This window comes from Aptenodytes forsteri, unplaced genomic scaffold, assembly GCF_000699145.1.
Source record: "Aptenodytes forsteri isolate BGI_AS27 unplaced genomic scaffold, ASM69914v1 Scaffold143, whole genome shotgun sequence".
Lineage (NCBI taxonomy): Eukaryota > Metazoa > Chordata > Aves > Sphenisciformes > Spheniscidae > Aptenodytes > Aptenodytes forsteri.
This window is the reverse complement of record NW_008794951.1, coordinates 252006-269884: the sequence shown is the minus strand read 5'-3', so window position 1 is coordinate 269884 and position 17879 is coordinate 252006. Positions and strand designations below refer to the sequence as shown.

The following is a 17879-nucleotide window of genomic DNA, read 5'->3' as shown; positions in this document are numbered from 1 at the left end:
CCCCATTTGCTGACAGAGACCCCTTAAGCACAGAGCATGTGCAGTCCCTATCCATCCTCTGGTACTGTTTTTTTCTCTGCAGAGTAAGCACTTCCAGGCACATGACACCATAGTTTAATGCAGTGATAAGCTGCTGCAAAAGAGGAGCATGCTCATCATTAAATAAATGGAAGTCGACAGCCTATGCAGTCAAGAACACTTGATCTGCCTTTTTAGTGTGCAAAGAACACATCGTGACATCACTCCTAAACTTGTTCCTGCAGTCGAGAGCGGGGGTCGCCATTACAAAGTTAGAGTAATACTGCCTTGCAGTTATTTATGAGGGTTTGGCATGGTATTGTCATAATCTTAGTAGACTGTGCTAGGGCATGTAATGTGCAATATACTACCTCTGTAGGTGTAACAATGTAAATTTGCATAATAAAACTAGAAGAACGGAAAAAAAATATTTAGAGGTTCTTTGTGTTATAAAGAAGCAGCATCTTTTGAAAATCACTATTTGAATGGATTTACCAGAATGTGATTCAGATCAACAAGAAGCTGATTGGTAGGATGTACTCTGGTGTTCAGAAGGTGTCCAAGCCAGTATCTAGTAATGACAATTTTGTGTAAGAAACAGTTCAGAAAAAACTTGTTCCCCAGTTGCGAAGAGAATACTAGACAAGGAGAGAGGGAAAAATAGTTTTATTTTTAAAATGTACCGTCAATATTTGAAAATATCTCACTGAGTTTCTTGTTTCTGCATACAGTGGTGGCTGCACCTTGAAGACGACCTCCAAGTTTCTTTGCAGTCTGGTTTCTCTTAACTGCATTAGTGTTGTATTCTTTGTACTTAGATCTGTTTTCAGTAACTTTAGGGTAGTTTTTTTTCTTTGTTCTAATCTGTATGTGCTTTATTTTGTTTCCTAACTTAACGACTATTACAACTCCTTACTGCTACCTGTCTCAACTTCCTGATGAGCTCTAACTCGTTGGCTTTTGAACCTCAGGTTCCCCAGGTACTGTGGTTTCTTTACCAAAGCCTTTTCTTAACTTCAGATTTAAGAATAATCCTTTTTGGTCAGCTGCATTTCCAGAATGAGCATCCTCACTGATACAGTGCACTGGAGGGAAACAAGCTGTCTGCTTGCTTCAGCAGTGCCTTGAGCTCAGTATCATTAGCGTTAAATAATCTTAAGCATATTTTGACAATTCATATTTTTCATTCAGGGAAATGTAATGTAATGCAGAATTTTGCTATCCTTCAAAAACACTCAGCTGATGTTATCTTAGAATGTAGTAAAATGGAATCATTAATGGAAATATACTTGTAAGAATCTCAATACTTAACGATAAAATACAAACCAGTCTAATCAATCTTGGCTTTTTGTTTTATTAATCAGACTTAAAGGGTTGTTGAAGAGAGTTGTTGTTTTCCTTTTGAGATTTTTTTGAATTGCATTTGCTACAACTTGGTAAAATTTTAGTAATGCTTCTCTTCAGGAGAATATGGCCCTTTAACACCTGGAAGCCATTAAAAACCAAATGGCTTTAGAAGAATTGCAGGGTTTTCATCAGTTCTAGAAATGGGCTGCAGATAAACCTTAGCTATTTCTACAGTACTACACTCAGAGACACACAGATCTCAGCCTTGCCTTACTTTTTGCTAAAAGATTGTGTCTTAACAACATTGTCTAGGGTTGCAGGGCGTTCCAGGGGAGAAAGGGGATCCAGGTCCTCCAGGCTTCGATGTTCCTGGTCCTCCAGGTGACCGAGGAACCCCAGGATATCCAGGACCCCCTGGTCTCCCAGGGCCTCAGGGTTCACCTGGACCACCTGGCCGGGATGGAATACCTGGATTTCCAGGTAAGTTCACATTTTTTACCTGTGGACAAAGAGCAAATTGTAGTTACAGCTGGATGCTCTTTATGCTTGGGCATACCAGCTTAATGAACTCTGTTTATCCTGTCCATTTAAGGTTGGATACATGTAACCATTACATCTCACACTTTTTAAAAAAATTATAACAAAATTTGTTGCATTAAAATCCTTGTCACCTCTCTGCTCTTCCTTGCAACTTGATTCAAATATTTTCCACATTATTCTGTTTCATAACTCTCAAACATGACTTTGATCATCATTGTTATGACACTTTTCTAATTTATTTTGTAATTATTTTCTTCTAGTCACTGCTACAATTTAGAAATAGAATTTGTTTAAAGGAAATAATTACAAATGCTATCAATTGGATCCAACAGATAGTTTTAAATATTAATTTCCTTATTCTATGTGGTAGACTATTCAGTTAAGATAGTCTGTTTAGCCCTCTGGAATAGAAATCTCAAAAGTGAATTTTGAGAATCTCTGTCTTTGGATAGAGGGGGCGATACAAAAGATTCTAAAAGTACTGTCTTCCTAATTGTCTTTTTGGCTTTCAATAAATTCAAGTTTGCTCTCAAACAAGTATTTATGTTTCAAACCATGGAACTAAACTTATTGGAGGTATAAATATGCTTTCTACCAAAAAAAACAGTTCAGTGCAAATTTTCTTCCCAGGACTTAACTGTGGAAAATTTGGCACAATTTTCAAGTGTCATTTTATCTGATTTATATCTATACAAGAACTGAGTGCTTGTAATTCCCTTAAAACAGGCTTTTATATGCATGTGCTGGTTAATAAATACCATAGAGATGCAGGGAAGTAAAAATTAGATAATGATAGGTTTTGAGTTTTTGTTCAGAATGACAATGGTGATTCAATGCATTTAGGTGCCAAAGGCGAGATGGGCGTCATGGGAGCTCCTGGTCCTCCAGGGCCTCCAGGAACTCCTGGAAGAAATGGTCTGCCTGGCTTGAAAGGTAATGTTTGTTTTATCTGCCCCTGAAGAGAATGCAGAATGCTGTTTTCCATGTCCTGTGTGGAAAGAGGCTTTGTAATACTAACAGCTAGATCTTCATTACTGGGATTGGCTTAGGTTATCTTCTTTTGACAATGCTGACGTTCAGAATGGCTTTGCAGTTTTAAGCCATAGCATTCAGTCACTCTTTTTTTAATTGATGTCATGAAATGTTAGCTATTTTTAAAACATTACCTTTGGATTGATGGCATTGAAGTAGGGCAATATTTCTGAAGTATGGTGTAAAGTCCACTTCAAGCAGCAGAAAGAAGAAAATCAGTAGCTTTGGGTTATGGAGTCATCCAGAATCAGCTCTATAGATATCACAGAGAAACTATTCTATCTACATTTTCCCAATCCCCTTGTTGGAGGTGAATTTTGAAATAGTTTGGTAGAAGAAAAATCCACTCATCTCTCTAGAACAAGGTGTCTGTGAATCCAAAGCTGCTGTAGCTGTTGCAACTCCTCTGTGCTAGTGGCACAGTGTGGTGGGGCTCCAGGAGCTCTCTCGATGTGGGTCATACAGACAGCTGCTTCCTCTGAGCTGGGCTGGCCAGAGCTGACAGACTGCAGCATACAGACCATGCAGTCTGCTCACTCGGCTTTGTTCCAGGGCTTAAGATGCTGTGGAGAACCTTGCATAAACTGACTGATCATTTAGTGAATTCCAACTTCATGAATAAATCGTGGACTCTCTATGTAAGAAAAAGCATTACAAATATAGTAGCCTACCTTAAGGATTATATTTTTTTCCCTTTTGTTGTCTGTACCTACTATAGGTAATAATGGATTACCTGGTCCGCCAGGGCCTCCTGGACCAGTAGGACAGAAAGGTATCAAAGGTGAAGCAGGCCTGCCAGGTCCACCTGGAAAAGTTGATCTGAAACAGCTAGGAGCAAAAGGAGAAAAAGGCGAGCCAGGTGTTCCAGGTACAGAACTTTGCATGTGGGTCTGGGGAGGTGGTTTGTCCTCTATAGGTAACAGTGATCTGTAGCTGAATCCATTACGGTTCATTCTTTCTTACAGAAAAAACTAAACTCAGAATATGGAGGTGGCTTAAGGTTCTCTTATTTTAGGCTTTTTTTTAAGTGGTTCTATGACCGAGTTACTCTGTATGGTTAGTTTGCAATGTTCTTGCTCATTAACTGTTACTATTTGGGTCCTGCACTTGGGTCACAACAACCCCTTGCAATGCTACAAGCTTGGGGAAGAGTGGCTGGAAAGCTGCCTGGCGGAAAAGGAGCTGGGGTTGTTGGTCAACAGCTGGCTGAATATGAGCTGGCAGTGTGCCCAGGTGGCCAAGAGCATCCTGGCTCATGTCAGAAATAGTGTGGCCAGTGGGACTAGGAAAGTGATCATTCCCCCGTACTCGGCACTGGTGAGGCTGCACCTCAAACACTGTTCAGTTTTGGGCCCCTCACTACAAGAAGGACATTGAGGTGCTGGAGCGCGTCCGAAGAAGGGCAACGAGGCTGGTGAAGGGTCTAGAGCACAAGTCTGATGAGGAGCGGCTGAGGGAACTGGGATTGTTTAGCCTGGAGAAAAGGAGGCTCGGGGAGGCCTTATTGTGCTCTACAGCTACCTGGAAGGAGGTTGTAGCGAGGTGGGTGTCGGTCTCTTCTCCCAAGTAACAAGCGATAGGACAAGAGGAAATGGCCTCAAGTTGCACCAGGGGAGGTTTAGATTGGATGTTAGGAAAAATTTCTTCACCAAAAGGGTTGTCAAGCATTGGAACAGGCTGCCCAGGGAAGTGGTGGAGTCACCATCCCTGGAACTATTTAAAAGCCGTGTAGATGCAGTGCTTAGGGACATGGTTTAGTGATGGACTTGGCGGTGCTAGGTTAACCATTGGACGTGATGATCTTAAAGGCCTTTTCCAACCTAAATGATTCTATTCTATTATTTGGCATATGGAGATATCGTAATAGCACTAAGGTGCTTTCAGCAGGATTATGATTCAGTCTTCTAGGTGTTATTCCTAAGCATGATGAGAGATAGTTGTCATGGCTGCTGTGCTGGCTGCGTTCCTGCTGTCTCACAGGCCCTTGGGCCTTTGCCTTGTAGGATGGAATTGCACAGGTCATCTGCTCATGCATCACCTCCAGGTTCTTCCTTTGGAGAGCTCCCTGTAAGCTTACCCTCCCCTGAGCTAAATGTCATCTCTGTGTCTTTCTACTTGGGAAGCTGGCAGCCTGGAAGGTTTTCTCAGTTCACTCAAGTCTGTCTGCTCTCTCGCTTGCTTCCTCCCTCTCCCCGCTCAGGGTTCTGATGTCTCCTTTGAGCTCTAATTTAGTCTTGAGAAGAGTAAAAATATTCTACCCTAGAGAGAACCAGAATGCCTTTCTCTAATGTTGGCCCAGCCATTATTGTGCTAATTTATCTGTTGTATTAATTTCTGTGAAGCCTAGGTAGGATCCTAAGACACTTTTTTTTTTTTCCCTTCTTTTTTTCCCCCCTCTGTTAAGTAAGAGCTGTAGAGGACAGATTTAACTATGCCTGCAGGGCAGCACAAAGTTATTGTATGGGACAATAGCCACATAGAATTTGTAAGAATCTGCTAAAATACCTGCATTACTTTTTATAATGTATCAGTCCCAAAGTGCTTCTGGTGTAGCAATGTGATTAAACATGTATATAAATAATCTGGATGAACATAGAGAGGTTAGCATGGGGTCTGCTCATCGGAAAAGACAGTCCCTTCTGAATGAAGTATATTGGCATTAGTCATAAAGTTACTTTTTCCTCTACTTACTTATATTGTTGCTGTTCTGTAGTAATTTTAAACTTTCCAGAAGCAATATTTTGTGTTCTGCGATACTTCTCTTTGCTAAACTAGGGGAAATTATATTTACTGAAGAAAAAATCCCTATTTGGATTTTTATTCACCTATAGGTACATCTGATCTCTTAAGGTAAAAGAAAATATTCAGTAGTAATAATAGTAATAATAATAAAATGTATCTTTTTCCTTTGAGGTATTCCTGGTTTATCAGGACAGAAAGGTTATCAAGGTCTCCCAGGTGACCCAGGCCCACCGGGACTTAGTGGCCCCCCAGGTGTGCCAGGATTGCCAGGTAAGTAAACAAAGCCTCAGATGGACTGTTTTGATGTGTAAAAATGTGCATGCATTTTTATCACATGGGATTGGGATGTTAATCCAGGTATATCTAAGCAAAGCCTGGGGATTTACACTTAAAGCTGCAGCACAGTTTTGGGACATTTAAAATCATTATCCAAACAGCATGCTTTGAGCTCTTTCCTTCTAACAGACCCAAAAGCAGTTTTAAGCTGATCCCACTGAAGATTAGGATAGCTTTTAGGATGACTGGAAAAGTGCTTGCTGCTTGTGCAAGCAACATGACTGCAGGACCTGCCAACAGGACTTGCCCATTTCATATGTTTATTTCTTATATTATTAGTTATTATACTCATACTTTGCAAATGGCCAAACTAATGTATTGCAAAGGCTGTCTGGGTGTCACATCTTTGCTTTCAAGAATTGCAAAGATCAAGAAAACGAATTCCGTTTTGCACTACTTCTTCCTACAGCTATAACAAATTATCTGAAATCTTGAATCTTTGCTCACTATGTCTAATATAGGCCTTGCTCTAAATATCTTGCTGGGCGTGGGGAATTTTTTTAACCAGGACTCAAACTAGTTTGAGCATTGTAGGTCGCATTTAATTCCTTAATAGAAGCTACTGAATACCTATTGCAGATGAGGAAGAGATAATGTGTTCATTCTGCAGAACAACTCATGAGAGACCAAGTCACACCAGTACTAAATTGTTTCAGACCGTTACTAAATCATGGACTGAGATTTGACCCATTTCATTAGATTAATCTTCAAAACAAAGAAGTTGTTGCCCTGATCAAATCTTGGCTCAGAACTGAAGATGTTTAGTATTTCACTACAAATGGGTGTGAAAAAGCATGTAGGAGCAGTATGAGGCCTAAAGCGATTCCAAATCCATTGCCTTTGTAATTAGATGACAAGCATATTCATATGAGAACACATGAATATCAGAAACTTTTAATTATTGCCATTAATTAACTAAAACCACAACTTTCCTAGGCAACAAGGGAGAGACGGGGCTTCCTGGGCAGCCTGGACCAACAGGACCTCCAGGGTTAAAAGGTGCCATGGGAGAGATGGGCCTTCCAGGTTAGTTTCTGTGCTTGTATTTGACTTCATTTTGGCCAGTGTTTTCCTTTTATATAGTACAAAGGTGGATCTGCTTGTGTGAAGTATCTAATAATATATTTAAATGGCAATGCAGATGAGGAATACATAAAGCCCTATATATATATTTGTTGAAATAGTACATAAGAAATTGGAAATACCCATTGAAACAGTAAATGCAAATAGCAACTCTATTGTAAATACATATTACTTTAAAGTGCTTACAGATGTAGAAGCAGAATGATCTACATTTTGTAACTTTCATCCTTTTCTGGTTTCTCAGACCCACTCTGTGAAAGTTCAGAAAAAAGATGATTCTGTAAACCCGCCTGTCAGAAGGCAGACATCAGACACAAGCAAAAGGGGAAGAAGAAAGTGAATTCTGTTATTTAGAAAGACTGCTGAAACAAAAATTCCAGTTTCTGAGGATTTTGATACTAAATTGTGCCTAGATACTGCAAAGAGATATTTGGATTTGTGTAAATTAAGACTAAAAAAAGAAGGCTTAGAAATGTCATGCAAAAAGCCATGAGAGATTTTAGATAATTGTTTTAGTTTGTTTTTAAAAATAAAAACACATTAAGTATTCAAAGCCAGCCAGTAAATTTATTAGTGCTTCCTAGTTCAGTTGCTGTAATTTGAGTGATTTCTCTGAACCACTGCAGAAGTTTTATTTATATTTATAAAACTTGTATTTTATCTTTTGGACAGGTCCGCCAGGGATTAAAGGCAGCCAAGGAATAGCAGGACGTCCAGGGCAGCCTGGACCTGCAGGATTTCCTGGATTGAAAGGCGAGAAAGGTGACCCTGGTCTTTCAAGCATCGGTATTCCTGGTCTCCCTGGACCAAAGGTACATTTACAAAATTCTTCAATAGAAAATTCTATGAGGAAATTGGATTCTGTGTTGATTTTTTTTTAACTATAGCTTAATATATATTATGTTTAACTGTAAATATGTATATAAATATATTAATAACAAGCAGGGTTGACTATGGTTTGTTCTTTTCAGGTGGGAGCAAAAATTTCTAATTTTAAAGGTGAAAATATTTATATATAATTTAATCTGGTTAAAGGAGAAGATTGTTTACCAGACCTTTCAAGTTGGGTTCAGTTAGTGGCCTAGTCTGCACTGTGATACCCGCTGACATTTTGGTAGGGATTTATACAATTAATATCGTTGTTCCCATGCCTAATTATGTAGTTAATTCTAAAAAAAGTTAAGACAATATGCATTTAAGAATAAATTACTAAGGAGCTGATATATCATGATTACTGCTGCTTAAAATTTTTAAGTCTATATAAAGCATTTGCACTATATATGTCATTTACCTATATCATCCTTTCTGTCACCCCCAAAAAAGTGACAAAAAGACTTACAGATATCTAGCAGCCTTCACTGATGCCTTACAGTTGGTGCTGAGCAGCAATTAATTTAGCAAAAACATTGCATGATTAAAGCTCCACAGATTTCTTTTTTTCTTCTGCATTATCATGGGGTAAAAATCTGTCTCTTCTGAAAGAAGAGAGAACACTTTTTTCTTTAATGTAGGCCAGTTCTGAGGAAAAGCTATGATACTCTGTATACAAAATTGTAGGGGAAAACTGTTAAAATCTTTACAATTGCTGTTTCCAATTAATTTTGTATGTGAGGTGGTTAACATTAACTGGATGTAAGGAGAAGTGTACACGATATAATAGTGACCTTTTTGTGATGGCAAGACTGGGAACATACAAGAAGGGCTTACCCATCTTACAAAGACTGGGTTCTTATTTCTGCTTAATGTTTTCTAGGGTGATCTTGGTTTGCCTGGCTACCCAGGTAGTCCAGGCAGTAAAGGTATAGCTGGAAATCCTGGTTTGCCTGGATTTCCAGGCAGTCCAGGTGCAAAAGGAGAACCAGGCCTTCCTGGATTCCCAGGTAATTCTGAACAGGATTTTTTTATTTTCCCTCTTGCTCTCTGATATTGGTATATACATCTAAACACAGTGGGTAGTTGGTGGAAGCCTGCAGCTTCTTTCAAAGTTTCTAGTATCTGCTGCTTCTAAGCTTTGTGCTGTTGGAATTGTCACTGCAAGAGTAAGTGTATGAATGCATCACTTAAGAGTGCCTTCTGAAATTATTCACCTGCTCTGAGGGGATGTAGCAGTTGTTAGCTAATGCTCTCCACTCCCCACAACAGTCAGACTCTCACCTTCTCTGACCCACAAAATACCTGTGTTTGACTCCATGTTTTTCCTTCATGAATCAATAAAAAAGTGTCATCAGGAAAACTGGGCTTTTTTAATAGCATTTACTGTCTAAAAATATGTTCTAAAAAGAAATCTCTTCCTGAAACATAATGAAATTATGTTTTGCACTTTTCTCTAAAAAATATTGATAGAGATTGTTGATGTGTATATGTCAGCTCTTTCATTCTCAATTTAAAGAAACAAGGTTTTCACCTATGCTGCATTTGCGGCAATAAAGGCTGTTCTACAAGCATGCTTCAGCTGCTTTAACGTAGGAAGTTAGGGAATTTATAACAGTGTAGTCATGGCAGCAGGAAGCTTAGAAGAGAACAAAACCTGGCCATGAACTTGACAGTTTTTAACCTCTGCTTCATGTCATGCCTGAAAGACTGTGAACAGTCAAAACGGTGTATTGAGACACTACCTTGATCGGGCTCAGATGCTGTTCAGAACAGACATACCGCAACGGATCAATTGTTTTTCCTACCTCCCACTCAGTTCAAGCTGTAGGGGTGAGAATCCCGTGTAAATTCTAACTAAGACCATTTTTATTAAGATCCTTTTTCAGGAAAGGAAAAGAGGACTGGGGAAGGACTAGCCAGCCACAGTTCATGCTGTTTTCACTTTGTTGTCAAGCAGAAACACCTGTCAAAATGGTAATTTCCTAGCAGACTGCCAGACTTGCTGTGCCCTTGGCCACTGGCACTCAACAATTAAGAGTAGTCTTGAGAGTAGCAGTAAGGACAGTTGTGCTAGTATGTTTTGTTTCTGTACATTCTTTGCTTTATAATTCATCTCCTTAATCAGCTGTAAATCTGCAAAATGAGCATAAATACAGTATCTTGATACAATTAGCTCATTTATTACTTAGGGCATCTTAGATTATAGCATTTCAAGATCACTGAAAAGCCAGTTTGGTGCTTAATTTGATTGAAATGCCCGTACTTTACAGGAACACCAGGAATTCCAGGACCAAAAGGTATTGAGGGGCCTCCAGGTAATCCTGGCCTGCCTGGACCACCTGGGCCAGTAGGTGAGCATGAACAGTGCAGCAAATGTCAGCTGCTTCTGTGAAAAACATAACATATGAAGCCACTTCCTATCTTCTTATCCTTTTAACATCATGAAAGTGCATCTATATGCATATGGATGCTCAAACATCATTGCACACACTTAGTTCACTGAAATTAAACAAAAAGAAAGAAGTTTTAACTTTCTCGTGACGACTTGTGTCTGCTGTCATAGTCATATCATTAGCTATTGAAAGAAGTAGTTAATTGTTTCAGTATTTACAAGCTTTATTTATGTTAAGTAGTCCAGTGGTCTAACCTGTTTTTACAGGGGCAAAATTCTAATTTATCCTGAAGGGAACCATGATATTATTTTTAGCAAACACTAACTGCTTAAAAGGTCACAGGCCTAAAAGCCTTTTCTAAATTGTCAGGGGGAGAGAGAGGGAGAGAGAGAAAGGTTTTAATTTTAAGATTACACCCTCGTGTATTTGTTACTACATTGTCACACCTTCAGATTCAGATGGTGGTGGTGAGGAGGTTGCTTTTTTTTATTGCAGGTTAGGCATTACTGTGCTAATGTGTTCTATCCCTCTTTTAGGTGATATTGGTCGTCCTGGCCCTCCTGGTCCTTCAGGGGAGAAGGGACAGCCTGGTCGAGACGGTATCCCTGGACCAGCTGGTCAGAAGGGCGAACCAGGTTAGGTATCCTTCCTGTTTGTTTTCTCCTCTTCACTCTGCATTGTGATGTCCTGCTTTCTCTAGTCTGTTTTTCCTATAACTGCCCATACACCTTCAAAGCTGCTTCTGTGGTTCCCAGCTGCTGAATGGTTCACAGAGGGTGCCGTCAAGCTGCCAGTGAAGCACAGGACAAGAATTCAGTCAGCTCTTAGATTTTTATTACCTGACTTCAACACCAGCCCCGTTCCTGTATTCAATGGTAGCTTTACTGCTTCAACTCAGTTACAGAATGGATAAACAGTGTAATGTCTGCCTTAAAGATAGAACCCCAACCAAAAATGCAAATGTATTAACTCCCAAAATCTGAAAGAGCATCTTGTGAATGGATGGAAATACTTACGAAAGTTACAGATGCATTTTAGTAGCAAAACCTCTAGCTTTGGTGTAGACTGGTGAGTGAATGAGAATCCTGGTAGTCTCAAGGAATCAGAGATTTAGACAAACTGCACTTTCATCGTTCTCAGCCTCATATTCCTGTTCCTGGAGACTTGAAAGCTAAATGTTCATTATTAACTGAATCTGTTTCTTTTCAGGTCTACCAGGTTTTGGGCGCCCAGGACCTCCAGGACTCCCAGGATTGTCAGGTAAAGTTTCTCTCTTTGTTAAAAAGGTTGAATGTAAAATATATCTATACACCAGAAAAAGAAGGGCATGTTGTATGTTCTGCAACAAATGAATGCCATAGCAACAACTAAAATAACTTTTTTTTTTTTCCTCAGCAGACCATTTTCAAATAACCAAGGGAATAAAGATACTCATCACTGACTACTGAATTTTGTAAATTAGCATTTACGCAGACAGAGTAAAATCCACACAGGATAATAGGCTACTGCATTGGTGGAACTTTGCTGATTTGTCTCAGTAAATAAAGCATTCATACAACAGATGACAAATGAAGCTGCTTTGAAAATATAGCTGCTGCTTGCTGTATTTTCAACAGCAACTTCACAACCTAAGTTATATTACTTTCCAGTAGCATTAAAGCTCCTAAATTCCTCAAGCTTGTTTGAAAATTTTGCAGGTATGTCTTAACTTTCAGCAGTGTCTCCAAAAAAATGATGAAGTCTTAATATTGACAGATTTCTTCACAGGTATATAAGAGCTCAGGAAAGCATTGCTTGTAGGCTTACGAACTCAGAAGATGTTTATGAATTACAGCATCACTGAGTAGTAAAGTGAGACTTAGTAAGACCTTTTAACGTGCCAGAAGCTGTAGCACTTTCTCCTGCAAGAATTATTAGCCCTAACTCTTTTCTGAATGTTAGACTAATTTTATACTGTCTCGCTGCGCAAATGAGGTGAGTTGTGACCAGGTTTGCACCTTCTGCAAGAGAGAGAAATGGCTCTGCAAACTGACATTTGGACTTTTTTGCATATCAGTTTGTAATAGTATTCCTAAACGTGGCTGTTTGGTTTTACAGGGCAAAAAGGAGATCTGGGTTTACCTGGCCCACCAGGGCCCCCTGGACTTCCAGGTCTGAAGGGAGAACCAGGTTTCCAGGGATTCCCTGGTCTACAGGGTCCACCAGGTCCACCAGGATTACCAGGGCCACCTCTGGAAGGTCCTAAAGGTAGCCCTGGCCCACCAGGTGCTCCAGGAAGGCCAGGTAAGAGCGTGATCCATACCTATCAACATCTGCCAGTACTTTCATATTTTGCTGGTAGGTTATCAGCCTTTAAACTTTCTCAGTTTATTCGGATGGATAAGTTCAAGCCTCACGGCATAAGTCTTAATGTTTGTGGGCAACCAGAGGATTTTGTTGCCAAACGTAACAGTATCTAAAAATAAAACAGCCTCAGTTTCTATTAATTTCTGATACCTGGCAGCAAAAATCCAATGCATTAATAAACGGGAGATTCTCCGCATGCTGTCACAATAATCATCTAGCGAGCACGATATCGACTTTTGAATATCTGATACCTTTGCAGTATTGTCATGTGATCAGCAAATATCATCGCACACAAAAAACCAAAAGTAACAAACCCCATCATTTTAAGAGTCATGAAAATCAAATTCACGCTAGCATCACAGCATGATCAAATTGGATAGCTGCCTCTTCATCTTCGTGTCATGTAACATAAGTCATTGCTCCATTGTGTCACGTGGCTCCCGTGGACTCAGTGCACCATCATGCCGTGTTCATCTTTCCATTCCATGTTTGCATTTTGTTCCTGCACCAACTAATTCTGGGAATGAAAAAACCACTATACTGAGTTAACATTGCTGAGCAACTCCCTGGCATGTATTAGAATTTGATTTCTATTTTGTGCCATAGAATGTTTATTTGCATTTAGATACTGCTCTTGAAAAATCTAGCTTTAATGAACCTGTCACAGCTCTGGCTCAAGCTTATTGCTGTATCTTGAGTCCAGAAGTACTTTGCCACCAATAAGACTCATCTCACTTGACATGCTTGATTCTCTCCTTAAAGGAGACCACTGTCAAACCAAGCTATTGGTTGATTAGTTTTTTCTTTGCATATAAATGGAGAATTAATATTTTTATTGATTGCTCTCAAACTCTGACCTCAGATACTTCCCCAAAGACATCTTTGAATGACAGAAAGTTAGTTTTGAGTTAGTGCATTTGTGTATTTATGTGACTGGTGTGGAACAACCCAGTGGGTTAATAATTCACAACCAGTCACAATTTCTTCCTGGTTTCCTGTTTGGTTAGTGGAAGGAGGAGTGCGTGCCTTCCTCCTTTCTCCTGGAGGAACTTATTCCCTGCTGTGCCCCAGGGGCTCTAACCAGTCAGTGGAGCATCCCTGCAGCAAGTTGGTAATCCTAATTTGCTTTCCACTTTCCATGTGGCCTTGTCCTCTTCTGCCTAGGTGCTCACTGGCAGGTAGGAGCGTGGGACAAATAATCCCAGTTGTGCTCACTGTGGTTAGAGTTGCCGCTGGGGCAAGTGGGAAGAGGAGTGAAGGGATAAGAGATGGTGGGATGCTGGACTTGGGCTTTGTAATTTAAGTGTGCCCAAATAAAGGCCTAAGACATCCTAGATGTCAAGATCTTCCAAATATAATTCTTCTCTATGTAGAGTGGTACAACAATTAAAATTTTGGCACAGGAAGCTGACTGGTCCATAAGAGTATAGGCTTTCATTTTTAAAAGATTCTTATACAGAGATTATGTCCAAACTCTAAAAAAAAAAAAAAGTAAACCAGCTAAGCAGCTCCTGAAGTATAATAAAAGTACCAACTGAGATTCTACACTCTGCTGTAGCATTGGTGTTTTTATGAAGCTTCTCATCCTGTTTATGCTTCTCTGTATAAATCGGGTGCTTACTGACTGTCATCAGGTGGGGAGGTGGAGGAATGGTGGGACTCATTTTGTGTAGTTTTATGAGCATTGGCAGGGGGGAAACAACCAGTGAGGTTCTGCTCAGCCATGTTGTCTCTCTCTCTCTCTCTCTCTCTCTCTCTTTTTCTTTCTCTTATTTCCATTTTTGTTGCATGCAATGTATAAAGTGAAGCATTTGTTTTGCTCAGTTATGCGTGAACTAATGTGGTTAAACCAAACTATTATTGCAGTTCTGGTACAATCAGCACTCCAGCCTTTTGTTTCAAGTGATAACACAGTCTATTGTTGGAATGCTGATTTTGTAACATTTCAACATAAGGCAGCTAGTCATAAAAGCAGCTGTGTGGCTGTCAAATTACCCCCCTTCTAGGGACGTAAATAAAACCAGAAGCTGTACGCGTATACTGTTTTGTTGTTGACTTCTGGGTATATTCTAAGATTAGTAAAAATGATGAAGTCAAACATGATGTAGGTCTCTGACTTCAGTTGAGTTGCCCCTAAAACAAACGTTAATAGATGGTGTTGGGACGGATTTATTAATTGATTATAAAATTAAGCCAATTTCCAGGGCAACACAACATTGCTGTTACTCCACGTCTATTTTCATTGCTATGAATAATAATAGTTTGGTGTTTTGCATACTGTATGTAAAGGAATATTGAGCTAAATCTAAAAAGAAAGGTTTAGTTGAATATGTTAGCTTGTTGACATTTCTAACAATTTTGATGTTTTTCCCCTTGTTCTAATGATGACCTTGGTGAACTCTGACCCCCTACTCCCAGGTCCCTCAGGTTAGCCCCTTAACTCCAAAATAATAACTTTGCATGAAAATGAATGTATATACTTTTGTAGTGTCTAAATGTAGATATGCTGAGTCATTTTTCAGCTATACCTTTTAATTTGTGGCAGAAAAGAAACGCTCAGAGTTGGCTTTCAGACTCTTCCTCCATGTTATTGTAGGACTGACATTGGAAGGACATAGCGTTGCTCTCCCCATGGTGGAAGATCATGTGGGTCCAGATTTGCAAGGCTTTTATAAAGTGTCCCCAGCTGTGAAACTTGTTTTAGCATATTTGTTCTCAGTGCTGTTGAAAAAAATATATACTGTTTTTCATCTTTTTTAAAAAAAGCTTATTGCACTGTCTTCCCATGTCTTTGCTGTATAATTGTGTTTTGCAGCTTGGGCAAATGACAGTATTGATTTTTGTAGCACCTGCTACTGTTGACTTTGGACACTCTCAAGTGACTTAAATAAATTAGATGCTTCTTTTATACCAGCAGTGTCCGTAGGAAAATTTATGATGTGATGCTTCACATTCCCAACTTAGAGCATTGTAACTTTCCAGTGCAGAGAAATCCTTATTTCCATTGTTTTGCTTCACTAGAGGAAATGAGGCAAGCTCTTCCTTTAACATGTATTTAATGAAAATGAAGCATACAGCCCTCCCCTCCCTAACACTAGGGCAGTGGAACAGGATTGTTAAGAACATGGTCATTTTCACAAGCTTATCATAATTTTAGCATATCAGCATGTAGCACAAGCCAGCTTTTGGGAAGACTTTTAACATCTGTGTCTAGATTGAAAATGACTTGGTATATCTATTTAATAATAATGATGTCTTTAGGTTTTGCTATGATGACTTTCAGGACGCAAAGAACTGTCATCGACATTCAATAAAGGAATACGTTTTAGTTTTTAGTGTGCTGTCCTAAGCACTGTGAGGTAGTAAATGTGGTAGCCCCTGATGTTTGAATCCTAGCTTTATGCAGTCATGTAAAAAAATGAATGTGGCTTTACCTTTTAATTAAACTGTGGTCACACAAGCAGTAACCACACTTTCAAAGAGGGCCACCATTATGGGTATGCTGAGAGGAACTTACCAATTGCTTCATGTTTTGTTCCACCCTGTGACTGTGCCCAGCCAGAATTCAATAATCAACAAGTATAGGACAGATTTATAAATCATAGCAAAACTTATCTAACTGTGAAATATAGTTTATAAGTACTTAACAGTAACAATGAAATGTCCATGTCATTATTTCTAACAACTGTATTACAGTTAGTATTTAAAATAATTTACCAAATATGTAAGAAAAAGTGCATTGAGGTAAATCTGACGTGTATTTATTGTAGTTTTTAGCTGTAAATTGCATGGTGATATGTTGATATATTTAAATCATTTCACTGACATGAAAGATGCAAGTGGCACAGGAGCTAAAATATGTATTAATTCAAGAGCGTGGTAGGGACAACCAGCTTACCTTTTGAAAGAGGACATTTAAATGATTTTTCTAAGGATGTTATCACATGCCATTCTCCATAATAACCTTAAAGAGGTAAATTAGCATCTTGGGATATTTTTATCAAGAAAAAATAATGCCAACAGTAAAGACAACAAATTCTAAATGTGTAAGTTCTGCTGTATTTTTGCATATAGCATTTGCAGCCCTTTTGATCCATGTCAATCCTGCTTACCGTTTTGAAGAGGGCATAAGCCTACTTTTCAGTCCTAGAATTGTAGTCACATAGTTGAGGCTCATACCTGATTAGTGGTGATAAGTCCTTCTGTTAATCACACTTCCCCCCACCCAAAGCAGAATTTTGCTCAAGAGTAAGTTGTCATTCACAATTTACCTGCATATTTGTCAAGCTCCAGGCCCTGTGATGTTGAATATTGTCAGTGAAATGGTTACGTAGTCCAAACCCCATTGTGAGTAGGACTAACCAGTCACAGGCCTCAGCTGTAATGTTAAAGCAATAACACATTCTTTAGTAAAGCTTTAAGTTTGCTGTTAAATGAAGTGTCAAATTAGTCTTAGTAGAGCCTAGTCACCAGAATAACTTGTATCTGAAAATACATAACGTTGTGTATTCATGTATGGTTTTATGCATGCATGTGGATTATATTGTAAATACAAAATATGCTGGTGAAATGGGTTGTTGTGTAGTGTATATGCTGTCATCTGTACTATTTCTAACTAGTAATCTTGTTTTGTACTGTGTGATGTCTGACCCTTCTAACATCGATCATTGGGCTTTGGTGAACTCCTTCCAGGTCTTCCAGGTTAGACTCTTAACTCGGTCAATTTATTTTACTGCGTTGCACTTGATGTAAGAGAAACGGATGTTTTCCTGTAATTCTGTTGTTATCTTTTTAGGGACTATGGTTACCCTGCAGATCGTATGTGTTTGATTAGCATGCCTCAGATGGTAACCTGTTATTATTTTGCATGTGTACAGTACTACACCAGTATAAAAGAACAAAATGAACACAAAAAATCCTTGCATGATGGGATGTTTTCTGTAGCTGAAACTGCTACAGGATATGTGTGAAATCTGGTACAAAATTGCTGTTGATTTAACAAGAATAATTTTGGAAGGGATTCTATACTCAGATCTGCATGCAGAAATACAGCTCATCAAATTTATCCACTGAATATACACTATGAGGATGTCAAAGGAAATGTTAAATTGTTCAAGGTTGCAGAAGAATTGAAAATCCAGCACACTGATGTTACTAGATTTGTTGTAC

The 17879-nt window shown here is 39.1% G+C and overlaps 1 protein-coding gene across 1 annotated transcript in view; it reads left to right on the top strand.

Annotated features, from left to right (window-relative positions):
* COL4A5 (collagen type IV alpha 5 chain) overlaps positions 1–17879 on the top strand; it is a 60014-nt gene that overhangs the window by 34664 nt on the left and 7471 nt on the right. Inside the window, exons 30-40 of the mRNA XM_019471027.1 lie at positions 1678–1845; positions 2749–2838; positions 3656–3805; positions 5851–5949; positions 6952–7041; positions 7771–7910; positions 8852–8978; positions 10242–10322; positions 10901–10999; positions 11574–11624; positions 12462–12647. Coding sequence (XP_019326572.1) covers positions 1678–1845; positions 2749–2838; positions 3656–3805; positions 5851–5949; positions 6952–7041; positions 7771–7910; positions 8852–8978; positions 10242–10322; positions 10901–10999; positions 11574–11624; positions 12462–12647 — 1281 coding nt within the window. The remainder of the gene's footprint in view (positions 1–1677; positions 1846–2748; positions 2839–3655; positions 3806–5850; positions 5950–6951; positions 7042–7770; positions 7911–8851; positions 8979–10241; positions 10323–10900; positions 11000–11573; positions 11625–12461; positions 12648–17879) is intronic.